This window comes from Oculina patagonica, chromosome 3, assembly GCF_052425735.1.
Source record: "Oculina patagonica isolate OP01 chromosome 3, crgOcupat, whole genome shotgun sequence".
NCBI lineage: Eukaryota > Metazoa > Cnidaria > Anthozoa > Scleractinia > Oculinidae > Oculina > Oculina patagonica.
In genome coordinates this window covers 16,686,422-16,705,859 of record NC_135760.1, presented here as the reverse complement: position 1 = coordinate 16,705,859, position 19,438 = coordinate 16,686,422, and the positions used below count along the sequence as shown (strand labels likewise).

Genomic DNA, 19,438 nt, shown 5'->3' with positions numbered 1-19,438 from the left:
CTTGGGACAGAAGGGATTAAAATGGCAAAGCAGCTGTTTTTACAGCAGACCCTCCGCGTAGCTTGAGAAAACGAAAAACAAATCCCACCACATTAAATCAAGGCTTTTTCTAACCAAAAGATATTCTTTCTAGAATCTTTCTTCATACAAAGAATTTAAAAATTTAATTGTGACACTTTCAATTTCACAGCTGGCAGGTTTCGGTGACCTCCGCTGTGATGTAGAAAACTAGTCGAAAACAAGATTTTAACTGAATACCCACGGGACGTGGCAATGTCTCAGTTAACATGTGGGTATTGTTATGGCACTATTTTCCCCTTGCTCTCAGGCAATTTCAAATTGCCGCAATTAAAACTAATACATCTGAAGCCAGAATTAAAAATCCACTCAATCCTTGCTGAAGACCCAGGGGTGGGGGGGGGGGGGGGTACTCCGGCTTGTAAATGACGGGGATGGATTTTTTTGAGTTTGAAACTTTCGATTCCGGGACTTTTTTGGGTTGGAAAATTTGGCAAGTATTTTTTTGGGTGACTTGATTTCAATAGGGGATTTTTTGGGGTATTAAAAACGAACTAAAGTGCCTTGGCGCGGCCTTGGAGTATTTATGGTGTGATGAATAAAAAAAACACGAGCGTTCAATATTTTATGATTTTCTTTTTGTTATATTATTGCCCCTCCTGGCAATTTGGGGGGTTATTTTTGGTCCAGGGATTTTTTTGGGTAATGTCGGAAGACTTAGGGATTTTTTTGGGTCCTGAGTTTTGCCTCCATTCGATCATCCCCGTCATTTACAAGCCGGAGTACCCCCCCCCCCCCCTGGGGCTGAAGACACGACTTCTTGACGCAATAACCCACCTTTACGTAAAGTAAATAAGAGGAAAACGTTTGGGTTACAACTAGAAATATGGTCTGTTCTAATTCTGAGAAAGAACTTCGGAATTCTGCTCGATTGGCGTTTACAGAAGATGTCTCAGAAAACATTTTCCTAGTTAAGTTAGGAAAAAAAGGTTTCCCTTGCAGGATTTTTTTTGGCAAAAGTCACCCCCTTCCGGTTATGAACGAGTTTTGTGCATGTAAATAAAAAAAAAACAGAATATGCTCTGCTGTGAAAAACGTTAATTTAATGGGAAAATTAAATTAATTAATTAATTGCTCGCCAGAGGACAGAAATAAGATCAAAGTCCCGCTGATTATTTTATATCGACCATTGATTTGCTTACACTCTCTAAAATGGCCGGGGTGGGTGATCGGAAAGATTCCTGAAAATCACCAAACGTCTACATCACGGACAACATATACTACGGAAAGTATTTTTTTTATCTACAGATTTCCAACGTGAAAAATTCCGACTTTCATCCGGCATTCTTTAACGGGGGTTTCTCATACTCGTTCCAAGTTCCGCACTTAGAGCAATTTTCAATTGAGTGTTAGTGTAACTGCCTAAAACCAAAGTAATCACTCTGGGCAATCACAAAAGACAAGGCAATCCAGAAAACCAATCAAAACTCGAAGCAAATACATGTTGCCGGTACGAAGCGCGGGAAAACCTGCGCAAGCGAGTCCCGATTAGTTTTTGTTTTACTTCTGATTGGCTGAGAAAGTCGCGCGAAAGATTTGAACCAATCACTGAGCGTAGTAATGCAAAACCAATGCAAACGCGAATTTCTTTTTCACTTAAGTGAAAACCGCTTTATTTGCTCCTCAAAGGTGACGAATGAATTGAAAGAATGGGGAGAAATGATGTTAAGGTTGCGGGGCAGGCTGGGTGTTCTAGTCAAATCCGTCTCAGGAGAGACGGGAAACGAGTCCTAGGTTTCTAATGACAAAACTGTCGAAGCCAACAAAAGACCACACATTCACAAAGTGTGTTTTTTCTTGTGTGTTTTTATTTTTTATTTTTCCTTTGATTGGCTGACAGAGTGGATATCTAAATATTATACTATGTCCTGGTGATGGTGAAGTCACAGTCTCACCAAATGCGCTCCTGGTGCATGCATTCTATGCATGCAGTCCATATCAGCCAACATGTTTATTACTTGTGACCAAAAGCATCCTTTACTGTGAAGAGTTTCTGCCTTTGGGCCTTTTGCCTGGTCGATTATTCGGTTTTTCCTAAGTAATTAAGAAAAAATAACTGAATTAACAAATGCATAGACCACATTGCCTGTAATTCTCATTTACAGCTCTTGGCCCTCACAAGATGGTATGTCCTGTTTCTTGCAGCCAACAACAAATGCAAATAAAAAATAAAATAAAAAAGTACTTCTTTAAAAAAGAGACAAAAATCATTGGAAAAACTTACGTCAAAGGTAGGACCCTCGTCTCCAGGCTTTTTGTCTGGTCGATTCAATCTTCCCTGAAGAAATTGAAGAAACAGATTAAAGTTAAAAAATTATGTTCCATTTTGCCAGTAATTCTTATTTGAAACACGTGGCTTTAATACTACCATCTACCAAGATGACACAAAACGTTAGCAGATTTGTGTGGTATGTGTTCTATTTGTCGCACCGTAACAACCTATTCAGCTTGTAACGTTCCTGTAGCTTCGAGCAGAAAAATACCTTTTATTACTTATGCAATGTTTCAGAATAAGTCTGGCTTCAATAAAAAAAAACAGTTGCAAAATTGTAAGCAATGTTGGGCGTGGGTGGCTCTAAAAATAATTCCTCGCAAAACACGATATAAAACAAGAACACATTTCATTGCAATATTAACCAAATGCTAAGGCAACCTTTCAACGTCGTTTGTTAAAGCCTACCTTATCTGGCCTCACAGGGAGATTGTCCGGCTTCCCGCGCTGAGAGGAGCCTCGGTTCGAGTTTTGTCCCTGGATATGATAAAGAACAAGGACACATTTCATTGCAATATTAACCAAATGCTAAGGTAACCTTTCAACGTCGTTTGTTAAAGCCTACCTTATCTGGCCTCTCAGGGAGATTGTCTGGCTTCTTGCGCTGAGAGGAGCCTCGGTTCGAGTTTTGACCCTGGATATGATAAAGAACAAGGACACATTTCATTGCAATATTAACCAAATGCTAAGGTATCCTTTCAACGTCGTTTGTTAAAGCCTACCTTATCTGGCCTCTCAGGGAGATTGTCCGGCTTCCCGCGCTGAGAGGAGCCTCGGTTCGAGTTTTGTCCCTGGATATGATACAGAACAAGTACACAGTTCATTGCAATATTAACCAAAGGCTAAGGCAACCTTTCAACGTCGTTTGTTTAAGCCTACCTTATCTGGCCTCTCAGGGAGATTGTCCGGCTTCCTGCGCTGAGAGGAGCCTCGGTTCGAGTTTTGTCCCTGGATATGATAAAGAACAAGTACACATTTCATTGCAATATTAACCAAATGCTAAGGTATCCTTTCAACGTCGTTTGTTAAATTCTACCTTATCTGGCCTCTCAGGGAGATTGTCCGGCTTCCCGTGATGAGGGGAGCCTGGGTTCGAGCTAGGTCCCTGGAGAAATTAAAAAAGTAGAAAGTCAAACAACATAGAAAAACTACTTTTAAAAGGAAGTTAATTTCTTTATAAAAACGCAACGCTTGTCAGAGGCAGTGTCCTTGTCTTGTTTCCTTTTGTCTGGCTTATTATTCAATTGTCGTTAAAAAATGAAACAACAACAACAAAACACAAACAAAAATTACAAAGAAAAAAAGATGAAATTTATATGTTCCGTTTCTTGCAGGGCAGCGTAATAGTGCAACAAACAAACAATTTCCATAAAAGAGGCGTTAACTTCCAATAAAAAACCCACTTCAGAGGGTACGCCTTTTTTTGCGGCCTTTTGTCAGGTCCATCATTCGGCTTTCCCTGGAGTAATTAAAAAGAAAAAAATACACACAGACAAGATTTTTTAAAAATTGTGTTTTATATTGTTAGTACATCCCCATTTAAAGCACGTGGACGAGGCTTCATTTCATAAAATAGCATAAAATTGCAATGCAAAAAAAAAAAAAAAAAAAAAAAGGAGCACCCTTGCCTTCAGGCCTTTTCTCTAGTCGACTTTTCGATTTCCCCTAACAATCAAATACTTCCATTAAGAGGGGAACTATGTTATGGATTTTATCAGATTTTTGAACAGCCAAAATTTATATTTGTGTCGTAGGAAATTAATGCCCTATTATTTTTTATTAACAATTGCTATTTTAGAGCACTAAAACGGTCAAAAAGCGCGTTTGGCAGGGTGCGGATGGCTTGGATGGAAATGGATTGCGATTTGAAAAAGTAAGCCAACGTTTTCAAGTTGTTTCCGGGCGCCTTTAAATAAATCGATATTTTTTAGCCAAAGTTTGATTTTCATTCCCAAATAAAGGTTATATCTTCAGTTAAATATTCAAAGATATTGTTTTTCATGGGTAAAGTTATTATTATTATTATTATTATTATTATTATTATTATTATTATTATTATACTAAAATTAATAACTGAATGAAGACAACGTCTTCAACCACCGGAAAAAGTGACATTGATTCCTGTGAACTTACGTCAGAGGTAGGACCTTCGTCTTCAGGGGTTTTGTCTGGTTGATTTAATTTCCCCTGAAGCAATTAAGAAACAAAAAGAGATGAAATATTGCCAGTAACACCCATTAGGACCATTTGGAGCACGCGGTCACATCATCATTTCGCAAGATGATAGAGAAAATAGATTCACGCGATATTTGCTTTGTAACCAAAACAGTTAGTAAGTAAAAGAAGTTAAACTTTTATTTTTTCACGATGATACCTTTTATTGCTTCATGCAATGTTGCAGCGTATCTCTGGCTAAAACTGTCGCAAAATTACAAGCAGTGTTGTGGTGCGTATGGCTGTGATGAAAAACAATTTCCCACTACACCGCGCGGAATTTCATTGCAGTGATAACTAAGAATAAGAATCCTCGTCAGTTGTTATTAAACCCTCTTTTTTTGAAACAGAAATCAACGTACAGTTGAATCCCGATAACTTGAACCCTCAATAACTCGAACCTCCCGCTAACTCGAACCTTTTTCGATTCCCCTCCTGGTCATTTTCTTACTAACCCCCGATAACTCGAACTCCCGATAATTCGAACCTTTTTCGATTTCCCTTGAAGGTTCGAGTTATCCGGATTCAACTGTAGAGCTTTTTTTTACAATGAACAAATTCAAGTTTCACAACTGTCTTTAACATTCGATCTCATGGAAGAACCAAGAAACCTTAAAGCTAAGGTACCGTATTTATTCGATTAAGCGCCCAACCTCAAATAAGCGCCCACCTCGAATAAGCGCCCACCCTGAAGGTAGAAAAAGATAATAAGCGCCCAGCCTCGAATAAGCGCCCACCACCAACCCCACAAAAAAAACCTAAGTGCACAAGAGGAGTATTGATTATTGAAATTGACTAAGTACTACTAAGAAGACTGCCCCCATGACCGAGTTTTCTTAGTATTTTGCAGAAACCTTCAATGACCAGTTAAAATTCTGCTTTGGTACTTCTTCACGTTTTGTTATTATTTATTGTTTTGTTACAAAAATAAACTTACTTTTTGCTGAAAATCGCGAAAATTTAATAAGCGCCCAGCCTTGAATAAGCGCCCACCTCGAATAAGCGCCCACTCTCAAGGTCTAAAAATTTAATAAGCGCCCAGGGCGCTTAATCGAATAAATACGGTATACACTACTGAACAACGTCGTTTATTACAGCCTACCTTATCTGGCCTCTCAGGATGACTGCTTGACTTCCCGCGCTGCAGCTGAGAGGGTTCTAGGTTCGGATTTGGTCTTGAAAGTCCGCTGCAATAATATGCACACAACAAGATAAAATAAGATAAGACAAATTGGAAACGACAATCTAGCACATTTTGCTAATCCAGTTCTTAAATGAAGACTGATTTCTCAAGCGAAACTTTTGAGACCAGGAGAGAGCCCATTTGTTGTCGAATGGTCCAAAAATTGCAATTGAATGTAACACTACCATAGCTCAGTTACAAATCAGTTGATCAGGAAAACCGTGTGAAATTTTTAACTGAACGAGCCACGGTAGTTTCAATGGCACTATTATAAATAAGGATACATGAAAACATGAAAAATCCATTACTTATAGTTCCAAATAAGTGGTCAATATGGTCCCAAAAAAACGCCTGATATGAAATAAATGCCGGTTTTGTAAACTAATCGATTCTAATTTCACGTTTTGCCTTCTCAAATTTCCATATTTTTGTGCTTTTCACTTTTAAACTCCAAACGATTGATTATGTAACGTTATAAATAACTTGGTTACTGGCCAATATGTTACCAGTACGTACCCTTGCGTACGTGCCTCATCCGAAAGTATTTCATTTCTCCGCTTTTAAAAATAACAAACATTCATGTTATAGAGGATATTACATGGTTGCGCGGAGATATGAAATTTATCTTCGAGTGTTCAAATCTATATCTCACTCGTTCGCTGCGCTCACTCGTGAGATATCGGTATTGAACACGAGAAGATAAATTTCATATCTCCAAGCAACCATGTAATATTCTGTTTATTATATAGACCAACTAATTACCATGTTTTTGGCGATTTTCCGAAGATTTCCGAGGATTTTCCGAAGATTTCCGAAGATTTTCAAAATGTTGTCTGAAGGTCGTACGAATGTTTCCCAATATTTTCCGAAAATTTCCGAAGATTTACGAAGCTAACCGAAGATTGCCGAGGAAGATCCGAAGATGTTTTGACTTAATATCGATTTACTTTGGCTCATTGAGCTATGAAACGTGGCAAACTGTGAGATGATTGGTCAAAAATGATATCCACACATGTGTGGATACCATTTTTCTCGATTTGCTACCACTCGCTAAAGCACTGCATTCTATATAATAAAATAGATATAACAACTAACATTTTTAACTAGAATTAAAATTTAAGAATTTCAAATTATTATAGAGCGCTATTTCTATTTCTTACCAGTAGTGCTTTACGAGTTATTTAAAATTTTAAAATTACATTTGTATATTAAAAAAGTTACAATTTGTAAATAATAACAAAAATAAAAGACCAATAAAAGAATAAAAGGACTAGCTAATTCGCCTAAGTTAATTGTAAAAATACTTTAAATTATAAAAAATATATAACTAAAAGCTTTCCTAAAAAGATATCTCTTCAGTTTGCGCTTTAAAGCTGATTTCCAGTCCGTACTGCGCAGACTCGGGGTTTGTTTTCGTTTTTGTTTTGAATTCGTTGAAACGTTACAGTATGTGGTCCTTGGTCCGCGAATAAAAGTGATAAACTTGAATATCTTACCTGAATCAAAACATTATCGGCTGAAATTTTCCCTGAAGATAGCTTTTATGATTCTCGAGTTAATTCCAGAGTGGCAACTTTCCTTATGAAGTATTTTTCTTGTAATTCGAAAAAAGGTGATCGTGTTCGCGGGTCCTTGGTCCGCGGTTGTGGTCCTTGGTCCGCGATTCATGTAACCAGCACGAAAGGTAGCAGTAAGATGCGTTTATTTTCCCGAGACAATAAAAATATAAACAGTATTTTAATTTTTCTTTATTTTGCTTAATATATTTAGGCTATACATTGTTTTTGGACTTCTTTTTCACTATAAACTAATGTGTTTTTCTTCCAGCCAATAGAATCCTGCAAGGATGCCTTTATTAATTTCCTTCTTTTAACTTTTGATATTACGCAGTAACGCAGGGACATGGTGCACAAGGGGGTTTATATTTAAATAACTGATATTTTAAGAACAGATTTTTCAGCCATGCTGTTGACTGCTGACTGAACTCTTTCCAGCACGCTGAGCTGCCTATCGACGTTCACATTAATAATGAAGGAGCATGGGATGACAGCACCTCCTCCAAGTACCTGCGGTGCTGGCCATGGTGGAAAGCTCTGACGGGGATCTCCAGTCTGCATACTTTAGAGAAAAAAAAAACACATTTTCCTTAAGTTACTGGAAGTCCTTTATGTTTATTTTGGAAGGAAAATGCAGAAAAATGCGCATACATAAGCCAAATATTCAGAACTAAATTGTAACAACCCCGCCCGCTAAAAAAGGACAGTCATATATCTTACCATTTGATCGAATTGACACTAGGAGAACAAAGAAGCTCCCAGAAACAGGATGACAACCCTCGGGGTACCCTACCAATGGGCAGTCCGGCAATGGATTCTACTGTTTCTCCTCTTTTGGCATCGGTCACCACGTTCCGCATCTCCCGTGGTATACACTCCAAATCCGGAACCCAAACTAAACAGGCATTTTTATCGTGCTTATTTCCATACTCCTTAGTAACTTGGAGATCCATTAAAGGCGGGGGACGGATTTGAAATTCATGATATCCCTTGATAACAGCATTGGAAATTACAACTTTTCTCATTTTGGATTGCTAGCTGAAAATAAAAGAGAAATTTTGTGTCTGTAGATTGTTTTATAGTCTTTCATAAGGAATCTACGGTTACTGGTGGTATTCAGTTACATAGAATTTGGCTGGCTAGTAAGTGACTCTTCAAAACTTCTTTAACATCTTTTAATACTAGTTAATGTTATTCAAAGTACACTTGTTTAACCAACCCGATCGACGGTATTTTACAAGTTTTAGGAGGTGCTGAAAGACTTAGTATAAAGCTTAAAAAAAAAATTAATTCACATTTTTACTGGGGGTGACGTTAGACCCCAATCGGCGTTAACTCATAAATTTAAGTATAGAAGTATGTTCTATACCAAAGGTAACAATTGGTTTTTTAACGACGGATGATCGAGGTACATGAAATGCAACAAGCAGCTATTTCAAAAAGAAATAGTGTTTCGTTTCCTGATTGCGGAAGGGTAAGAATAGTGTAACACTTAAGGAGAGGTGGGTTTGGGGTTTACTTTAATTTGGAGAAGGTCCTAGTGTATGTTAAATTTGCCGAATTTATGCACGAGTGCAGAATGAAAAGAAGAACTTCATATTCAGTAGTAACTTAAATTCTCATTTTACACCTACTGTCGATTTTATGTAAAGGAGACATTACGTTTAGCTTTCAAGAGTTCAAGTAACACATAAATATTTCTCTTTATAGAAATAGCATATGTCTTTATCTCCAAATTAAGTTAAGTGAAGGGAGCTTGCCTTTATCGTTTTTACTCATCCAGTGAAAATTAAAATGATTTTTTTTATTTCTGCAGAACACTTTTTTGCTTTTAAGCAAAAAAATGGCACCCGATAGCATAACTTTGGATGTTACATGAATGGAAAAATAACTTACAGAAAATATTTAAATATATTCCTATCAATCTGGGGAAACATGAAACCACAAGAGTAAAATGCAAGATCAGAGTAATGCAATTAATTTAAATGGTTTATTTTTTGAAACAAACAATCCTTAAATAAATCAGTTCCATAAATAAAGTGTTTTGTGACTACTGATCTCTGATAAAATGCAAAACAACACTTTAATCGAAGATGAAATTATTACCTTTTGACAAAAAGCTTGAGGTATATACTTCTCTGAGTTGATCACATGCTCAAATCAAATAAATGCCAAATTCATACAAACCAAAACCCTGGTCGACAAGAACAGAGATAAGCACACTGTTTCGAAGCCATTTCTTTAAAATGAAATGCCTGTTGTCACTTTACAAAGACACGTAAACAACCAAAGCAAATTAATGTAAAAAGCTACCATACACAGATTTTTAACAAGGATTTTTAATTAAGCAAAATTCAAGTTTAAAGAAAGTTATATGTTATATATAGTCGTACCAGGATTGTATTTTGCTCGATCCGCGCTGCACGCTCTCCCGGCAAATATAAAATTATCTCCACAGAATAAGACACAGCCAAGTTGCATCTGTTGTCAGTGTAACAGCCTTGCATTGGTAACACTGATAATAACGATTTGCATTTTTGGCGATACTGTGGAGTTTCGATCAGACCGCGATGGCTTTGAATAATCCAAATAATGTTTATATCATTAATTTAATCTCAGAAATCTGCACCAGCAGTTGCAACGGTAGTTAATATTGAGCGTTACAACATTTAAGGAGACGAATTTAGTTCGACACGGCAGTTGCACACCTTGCTATACGATACTGTCCATACAAAATTTAAACTTTGAGCAGAACTTATTTATCAACTTTCCGTGCAGACTCGAATGTTTTTGCGACGCCGACGTGACACTGATCACGCAATTCCGGGTACATCCACGCGAGAACCCACGCAATTTTGCGTGTATTCGCGCTGTTTGTGACGTCGAAGATGCCGTGAAATTTTCCTGTACAAATAGAATAGGGCAATCTCCCACATTTATACATTCCTCTGTTACATGAAGTGAAATTAACTTTGTAAGTCACCTGCAAATATGCACTTCTCTTAATTGTAGCGCACTTGCTCTACCGTGCGATCAAACACGAGATACGCCAAGTCATCCCGTTTTTCTTTGCGCTTGTAAACACTGATTGGTGGAAATTTACTTCCGTTTCAGAATAATATTAAACGCTACGAGAGCTTTCTCTAGTTTTCTTACAATACATCGCTTTAGTCAAACTTAAAACCATTGCAGTCGTTAGATATTTCTGTTTGCAACGAATCTAAATTTTTTTGGTCATGCTGAGGAATATATTTCCGTTATTTGAAGAACATGACTGTTTTTACGAAATTAATTGCCATCGGTCATACGTATTTACTTTGTGGTTACGACCGTTCTTGTGATTGGATAGCAGCCCCCCGTGCGAGCAAACACGACAAGTCATCCCTTTTTTGTTTGCGCTTGCAAACACTGATTGGTGAAAATTTACTTCCGTTTCAGAAAATCGCTAGAATGTTTACTTAACAATTAAACGCTACGGGAGCTTTCTCTAGTTTTCTTACAATACATCGCTTTAATTAAACTTAAAACCATTGCAGTTGTCAGATATTTCTGTTTGCAACGATTCTCAATATTTTTTTATCATGCTGAGAATATCTTTCCGATATTTGAAGAACATGTTTTTACGAAATTAATTGCCTTCAGTCAAACGTATTTACTTTGTGGTTACGACCGTTCTTCTGATTGGATAGTAGCCCTCACTGTGTAAATAGTTCACATCGAAGCCAAAATAATACCGTATCGTTTCTGAGGAAACGAAACAAAAATAGATAACCCAAAAAAAAGCTGAAATTTATGTTAACTTAATTAGACTATTCTGAAAACAATTAACAGCTGTTGAGAATAAATGCTACTTGTTCTAAGACAAAACGAGTGTTAAAACTCTCACGAAGTTTCATTTTTAAACAAATATCTCTCAACGTGCAAAGTCAAGAACAATCGTGACAAAAGAACTGTTCGTCATTGTCAATTGGTGACTGGTCGACTCCAAGAGGCAAGCAGCCAATGTGCATCCAGAGTTTACATTTGTCACACATGACCCATGGCAAATTTTCGTCATCAGAAGGAGAATACTCTTGCCAGCATACTTTGCAGCAGTTGTCGTTTGTCTGAGGAAGGGATCTTCTCCAATTCCTTCCATTGCTCGTACGCTTATTTCTTTCGCTTACATTGCGTTTCTTTTCGCTTGCATTCCGTTTCTTTTCGGTAGCCTTCTGGTTTTTCTTTTTTCTCCGTTCCTGCACTTCCCGTTTTTTTGCTTCTTGTTCCCTTTTTTTAGCTTCCTTCCTCTCTTCCTTTTCCCTTAATTTCTTCTGTTTGGCGGCTAGTTCCCTTGCTTTCTTTAATTTTGCATCAAGCATAATTTTCATGGAGGCCTCGCCGGTCAAAAAGTTCGCGAGGGTTTTCTTTGCATTTTTGCGTCTCGCGTCATTTTTTGCAGGTGCGGAAGGATACACGGTTATTTCCTGAAGCACTGGGGAAACTGCCAAGGAGGACGCGGAAGCCGCATTTGGGTTTGGAGTCGATGAAGAAAACGTTTGATGCTGCAGCCTCGGCTCATTAGTCAACTGCGTGGCTTTAGACGCACCGGTGCGCAGCTTCTTCCAAGTTTGAAATGTCGGACTGCCGTCCAGGTTGTAGCCTTCAATTATCCTGCGCCTGTATTTCGTCTTAACAGGAGTTTCTAACACGGACTCCAGGGCATCGAATGCATCAGAATAGGCCTCTTTTTTGGAATTGTCCAGTTGGCCAGACACATTTTGCGTTGCGCCGAAAAGCACATTTTGATCATGAGGGACCGAAGACTCGCAAGCCGGGTTTACTGGAATACGCGATGCGCCGAAAAACACATTTTGATCATCAGTAAGAGAAGACTCGCAAACTGGAGTCAAAGTAGTACAAGTTGCGCCTAAAGGCACATTTTGATCATAGGAAACCGGAGTCAGGGGAGTACAAGTTGCGCCTAAAAGCACATTTTCATCATTATGAACCAAAGATTCGCACACCGGAGTCAACGGAGTACACGTTGCGCCTAAAAGCACATTTTCATCATTATGAACCAAAGATTCGCACACCGGAGTCAACGGAGTACACGTTGCGCCCAAAAGCACATTTGGATCACTGAGAACCGCAGAATCACAAACTGGAGTCAAAGGAGTAGATGTTGCGTCTAAGAACGCACTTTGTTCCTGGGAAGAAACAACACTCGCACCAGAGGCTAAAAGGGGGGTAGAAGCCGTACTTTGGTCGTTGCCAGAGTAAACCAAGGATGTTCCTACGTGGTCATCAGTGATCTGCTCTCGACAAACGGGAAAAGTTCCTGACTTTCTAAACGCATCGGTTAGTATTGATGGACGCATTACCTCATCCCAGGTGGATTTGAAGACCCCGCAGAAGTTTCTCTTGGTGATATCAGTGTTGGGGTACTTCTGGGAGAACCGCCTGACATTTTTGTACCATGCTTGTTTCATAGCGCCAAAGAGACCAACGTCTGCGGGTTGCACAAGGTGGGTGGCATTTTTCAATAGGGCAAAAATGTGGACCTGATTCTCCTTGGCCAGCTCAAATGTCTCCAGGTCTATGTGTGCCTCTGCACTGTCTACTAGAAGGACTACAGGTCTGGCAGGCGGTAAATTTGGGATGAAATGGTTGGCAAGCCACATGTAAAATGTAGCGGCATCCATGTACCCTTTTTCGGTGAAAGAAAACGCACTCCCGGGTACTCCTCCCTCCAAGGGATTGTAGGTGGTGGGGACACGCTTACCAGCGAAGAGAACGTAAGGTGGCATCCACTGGCCCAGAGCATTAAAACAAGGGAGAACCGTGATGTGCTCCTTGTTTCCTGTAACCACACGGTAGGGCTGGTCTTTTCGAGCTGATGGTCCAATAACCTTTCCCGCTTTTCCTTGCAAGTCGAAGCCAGTCTCGTCGCAGTTCCATATCTGGGCTGGGCGGGCGATAAGTCGACTTTCTATCATGAATTGCTTATACTCGGTAAACCAGTTGTCCAGGTCTGCCGCAGAGATTTTTGCGCGCTTTTTGTCCAACGGACGGGCATTTCTTAATCTCAGTTTTGGGTTTCTCTTAATGAATCCCCTGTACCATTTTCTACCAGGGCGGTTCTCTTTGAATGGTGTTGCTCGTTTGTCCTTTTCAATGAATTTTCGCACACAATCAAGGAATTCATCAATCGACAGGCCAAAACCACGCTTTGACCTCTCTATCAGCCAGTCGGCGAGCCTATCTTCTTCAGCTGCCGTAAGAACAGGTATTTTACCTTTTCCGGCTTGTTGATACTTTCCGTTAAATCTGTCACGCAAAGTAGAGTCCGGTATACCCCACTGCTTTGCCACCCTATGAAGTGGTGCCCCATCTTCGACTTCTTTTACTGCGTAGTCATACGTCATTTGTTTGATTTCTCGACCATTAAGTGGATTGGACATAATGAGCCTAAAACGTGTAGAAGGGTACCGAGTTTCTACATGTTTTGCATTTAAAGTTTAGTTACATCTGAACATTTTAAGTACCACGTTTTATACCCTACCCACTTGACGCCCCAACATCACCACCACCACGCTCCAAATTATACTTTTGCGGTAGAACGCTAAATGCACCAAAGCATTATCAATAATAAGAAGTCATCGAAGTTGTGACATTCAATTTTTTCCTTTTTTTTCAGGTCTTGGCAAATTTAGTTGTTTGACGCGCAAGCATGTGAAAAGCATGCCACCGTCACGCAAGCTGTCACGGCAATAATCGCGCGGGCCTCTTTTACGGCACTTTTCCCGCCGTTTAACCTGCCGTTTTGAACCTTTTCATTTTATCTCTCGCCAAATCTTCACAGAAATATCATATTTTACACACACAGTTTACAATTTATACAAGTTAGCGAATACTGGAATACTACTTTTTCACCGAATCGGCAATTCAATGTTACATTTTAGAGCCGACGCCATCGAAAATAAATATAAAACTGGATTGTAGACCTCTGAGGAGAAGTTAAACCTATTCGTTTAAACGTAACAAGAAGAGTTTCGAAATATTTGGCAAAAACAAAGAATGTTTATATTTATCAAAGGTATTTTTTATCTTTTTTTTCGAAATGCAACTTTTCTAGGCTCCTTATTCACGGACCAGGGACCTCCAGGCGAAAATTGTTGATATTTTTCAAAAGTCAATTAAAAGAAAAATTTTAGCTCTGCAACAAATTCGTTCACGACGGCAGAAATATGTTAAGTTGTAAAGTTATTAAGCAAAAAATCACATTTCCTCGTTGCGCTTTATCGAAATACTGGCTAAGTAAACTCGACAGTTTATTTCACGGACCCGCGAAATATAAACATTTCAAGAAAGACAAATTTACCTACCTGTCAACAAACTTGAATTCCGCGCCTTTACCGACAGCAGGGAAGATGAAACTTCGTCATACGAAAGAAGACTAGTCAATAAATCATCGGAAACATTCGTTGTTTTTCGTAGTTTATTTTACGAAGAATTATTACATCAAGTTCGGAAAAGTCACGGACCAAGGACCTCACGGACCAAGGACCACATACTGCACTTCGTTGACAGCATACATGAAGTTTTTTAGTCCGCCATTACAGTTCGCTTCGTTCAAGAATTTTCGATGAGATGAAACGTCGGTTTGAAATAGCGTCAAGGTTCTTCTACTTGTTGTTATTTGTTCTGCAAGGATATCTGGCGTTAATAATGAAGAAACAGGTAAGTTTGTCACGTAATTTTTAGTTTTGCTTTGTTTGTGAGGCTCACATAAACATTGCAGCCGAGATTGCGCAGTACGGACTGTAATTCATCTTTAACTCGATCTGATATGTCATTGGAGGATCGAATATCTAAAGAGTAAGGCATTTCACAGTGGTGGCTAAGCTATGGAAAATGCTCGAAATCCGTAGTTGCGCAAACAATAATTAACGTCATCCAAACGATGGCCATTCATGGAACGAAGATTGCGTCTCGGGACATATCTCTTAACCAGATCAGACAAATATGCATACATAAAGATGCTTCAAAACTTTGACATAAACATAAGAAAGAAAAAGAAAGAATCAAAGTCTCTTCGAGATTTCGACGTTTTTGTATGAAGTATGAGTCGAAGGTTTATCCTGTGCATTGTTCTTCGAACTTATCATTACAGTTTCTTTGTAGTTTAGTTTAACAATTTCCTATCTTCGCGGAGGAAATGCAGCCATATAATTTTGTCAAAAATAGCTCGTCCGCGCCGGGTATTTATACACATATTCCTTAACATTTTACACAAATAAACAGTGCAAATTTCACCGAGATCTGACAATTCTATACTTTAAAATTGCAAGGACCTTTCGAGGCAGTCGACTACGGCAGCGAAATTAGCAAATGAAACAGCAAAATATGCGTTCGACGCTTTGTTTTTGCGACGCCATATTTGAATTGTTATAGCCGGATAGACCGCTGTTCAATGTGTTCAAGGCCGTATCGTTACGATTGCTCCACGAAAAAGCACGAAAAAAATACGGATATTTCCGACTACTGTGGGAGAAAACATTGCGCATATAATTGGGGCGTAAACAAATCGTTACACTCAAGCTGCGTTTTGTCTAGGCTCTGCGAGGGTCGGATATCAAGATCCAGGATTAAACAAAAGCCATATATACAGTGAATGCTTTCGAATTATATTTGAAGATGAAATACGAAAGAATTTTGCTGTCTTTGACTGAAATTCCACTCGAACTGCGTAGATACGATCGCATGTTGTAAAGCCGATTCATGCAACATTGCTGTCATTCCCTGTCAACGCGAGGTCACGTCCCTAATGACCTAGGCTGATGACGAAATAGAGTTGCGCTTGCATGTAGCGACCAAATTTGGCCTAATTTTTAACCGCTCCTAAGCTAAAAGAAGCCCCCATCCCTTGCATTTGTTTTAACTTCAATAATATCTTTGAAAAGAGCGAGTTTTTTGGTATGGTTTATTTTTGACGTTTGTAATTTTTAAACGATGTAAGTGCTAGTGATTATTTATTCGTGTTTTAGTTACGCAATCCATTGTTTGTGCGACGCTTTTTATAGATCGCCTTTCAGACACACGTGCGTTGAGATAAGAAAGCTGACATGTCACTTTTAAAATTGTTATATAACGTTTGTAAATGTGACAAGTCACGTTTTTTTTCACGAGATCGCAAGTGATCACCCACAGCGGAAAGTAATCCCTTGAGAAATTAAAACAGTCCCTTGATAAATTAAAAAAGTCCCTTGAGAGTTTACAAATATATGGTTCCAAATTTTGACCACATAACCTCTATTCTACTTTTTTAGCTTGTAAACAAGCAAAAACGTCGAAAAAAGGGCCACATAGTTCGATACCTGTGAACTGAAAGGAGCTAAACTCGGGTTACGACTCCAGGTCCAGAAAATTTTTTGTGTTTATTTTTTTCGTTATCTGCGTCCATCGTCCCCAGTCTTAAGCTGGGCACATGCACGTACGCACGCACGCACGCACACACACACGCACGCACGAAAGCACGCACACAGAAAAAGAAGATGAGCACTGTTGATGGCATCGGGAAGAAAGCTTTGCATACAAAAAACATCTAAAACAAGACACCAATTAGCTTGTAAGCACTTACCTTAAAGGTTGGACCGTAACCTCCTGGTGTCTGAGTTATACCCTCGCCTTGCTAACGACAGAAGATAAAATCACATTGCGCTAGTTGGTCCTGTTTCTTTCAACAGAACAGGAGATACAGCTTTTATACATTGCCTGTAAAGTTCTTACGTGTTTTTAGCTCTGAACAGAACAATTCTTGTGATTACTGATCTCATGCAACTCCAGGAGAGACTCCTATATGAGAGGAACGTAGCCTGCGAATACAGCCGCCTCGTCACGCAATTTTAGGCAATTTCGGCACTGACCAACTGGTCATAGAATTAACTGAAATATCACAATAACGGCTTAGTACTGTAGAATAACTCAAAAGAAACACAGAAAGGCCAAATAGGGGCATGGATGGGAAAATTCGAGAAGATTAAAAAGGATTGCGTTCGGGTAAACTTGAAAAACGTCGGCACGCGACTTTTTCAAGTTTATCTCAATTTGTATCTTAGTGTCATTTACAATCATCCTTGTTTGTTATGTGGCCGTGATTTTGCCAATAAATGACTTTTGTTCTGCCAATTTGAAGTTTACAGCTCTTAATTAACGAAAATAAATGTAATTTCCTAAAATACCGTGACATAGCCCCCTTAAGGTATTTAGCGGGGCCGCGCGTCGTTACTGACTGTGACCGATCAGGCATGAGAAGTGGTATCTTTTAGGGCCTGTTTACAACCAGGTAGGGTTACCCTAGCGCTCCCACATTTCTTCTTATTTTCATCGACGTGTTTACAAGGCGCTAGGGTTACCCTAGCACCTAGGGTAACCCTAGTACTCAGCTAGGGTTACCCTAGGTGCTAGGGTAACCCTAGCGCCTTGTAAACGCTCTGCTAGGGATAACTCGCCTACCCGGGACAACTTTATTTTGGCTCCAAGAAGCTAAATATGTTTAAAAATACCGACAAAAACAGCGAATTGTGACCAAGAAACATCGTGTTCATTCACAATTTGTCGTATTTTTGCACTGGAACGGAATTATTTTCGAATAACAGCTTCTCACGACACAATTTTACAAGGTTAACTGAAGCGTAACCGGTGTAAGTTGACCCGGGTAAGTAGGGTTACCCTACCTGCGAATTTTGCTTGTAAACCCGGGCTATCTTCTAACCCTCTTTCTAGGTAACCCTAGCACCCAGGGTTACCCTTCCTGCTTGTCAAAAAGGCTTCAACCACGACCAGATTGATTTACCTAACGGTTTGAATCTAAATTTCCCAAAGAGTATCCCGGTCCCTTTCTGTAGTCATATCGGAGTCCCGAAGCATGACGAAGTGTCGAGGCATGTATGATAGAAATAATTGCCTGCAATGTTTAGTCCTCGCATGCAATCTTGCCATTTCTACAACATTTTGGTCAAACAGTTTTTTTCGGTGTTCTTTTAGCAGCTGGCGACGCCGAATTGTCATTTGGTGATTTAAAATGGCTTTAAAATGAAAACGAAACATGGATTTGTTGCTGAAAGGTCGCCAAATTCGTCCGTTCAAGTCAGGAATGACTTTAGTACCGTCTACCCTACCAATCTACTGAAACTTGGCTCCTGAATTTTTTTCTATTAAAAAAAGATACGATTCGTCATTTGACGAAATTTCGCCATATTCGTCATTTTCGTTTTTGCGTGTATTGATGGACATATACCGTAAAATTCCGGTTATAAGCCCCCCCGCTTATAAGCCCTCCCGGTTATAGGCCCATCATCCTGGAAACAAAAAAATACATCCGGTTATAAGCCCCCCCGGATATAAGCCCCCCTCTACCGGATGACAGTACTGAACAGGGCTAAATGTTGCTTTTTTGTGCGTTTTTAACTTAAAAACGTATTTCGATCAACACTCCCGAGGCTCGTTTCGAAACGTTTTTTTCCTTCCGCTTATAAGCCCTCCCGAATATAAGCCCCTCCGCTTATAAGCCCACCCAAAAACCCTTACGAAGTTGTATAAGCCCAGCTGCCCAGGGCTTATAACCGGAATTCTACGGTATGACAAAACATGGCTCTAACCACCTCGATTCAGCTCAATTCTTATGAAACTGGTTTATCTAAACACCAACAGAAATTTTTATCATACCCCTTTCGCTTGAGATGTTATCTCGACCATCAGGAAAACAAAACACACTGCCCACATAAGAGAGAACTCTCTTCGAATCATGGTGTCTTCTGCACTCGGCAATATCCAATTTGATATGATAAAGTTTGAGAAATGTAACGAGTTTAAATAACTTCAGAAAAACAAAAAAATACCTCTCCTGCGAAAAACGTTTTCACGAAGGGAATGTTTGCTGGAGGGCAATTAATTTTCAATAAAATCAACGATTTTTAAATCACACTAAAGTTAAGATTGGTTCTTTGTTTATGATTTTTTGTGCATGTGTAGTTTTGTGCACTGCCTCTACTAGTACCGTATGGTAAAGAATGTAACAATTATTACTAACGCAATTATTAATTAAAGATACCATGACCTTGGGTCGAAACAATTGGCTGTCTTGATGCGAAATTA

At 39.2% G+C, this 19,438-nt stretch overlaps 1 protein-coding gene across 1 annotated transcript; it reads right to left on the bottom strand.

Annotated features, from left to right (window-relative positions):
• Positions 1-2,003: 2,003 nt before the first annotated feature.
• On the bottom strand, positions 2,004-19,200 carry LOC144646985 (uncharacterized). The gene is made up of 6 exons (XM_078506715.1): positions 19,010-19,200; positions 16,923-16,973; positions 6,264-6,304; positions 5,667-5,751; positions 2,303-2,356; positions 2,004-2,112 (listed from the first exon to the last, which is right to left on the bottom strand). The coding sequence occupies exons 1-6, from the start codon at positions 19,088-19,090 to the stop codon at positions 2,056-2,058; spliced, it is 369 nt and encodes a 122-aa protein (XP_078362841.1). The 5' UTR covers positions 19,091-19,200; the 3' UTR covers positions 2,004-2,055.
• Between the last annotated feature and the right edge of the window lie 238 nt (positions 19,201-19,438).

Bases quoted from the DNA above. Each gene is read 5' to 3' on its own strand.
- LOC144646985 (XM_078506715.1), bottom strand. From the start codon at position 19,090: ATGATTCGAAGAGAGTTCTCTCTTATGTGGGCAGTGTGTTTTGTTTTC. The intron at 2,357-5,666 runs GTAGGCTGTAAT...CAATTTCTTCAG, and splicing joins ATCCTGAGAGGCCAGATAAG to GGAAGATTGAATCGACCAGA. The intron at 2,113-2,302 runs GTAAGTTTTTCC...TTAATTACTTAG, and splicing joins ACGAGGGTCCTACCTTTGAC to GAAAAACCGAATAATCGACC.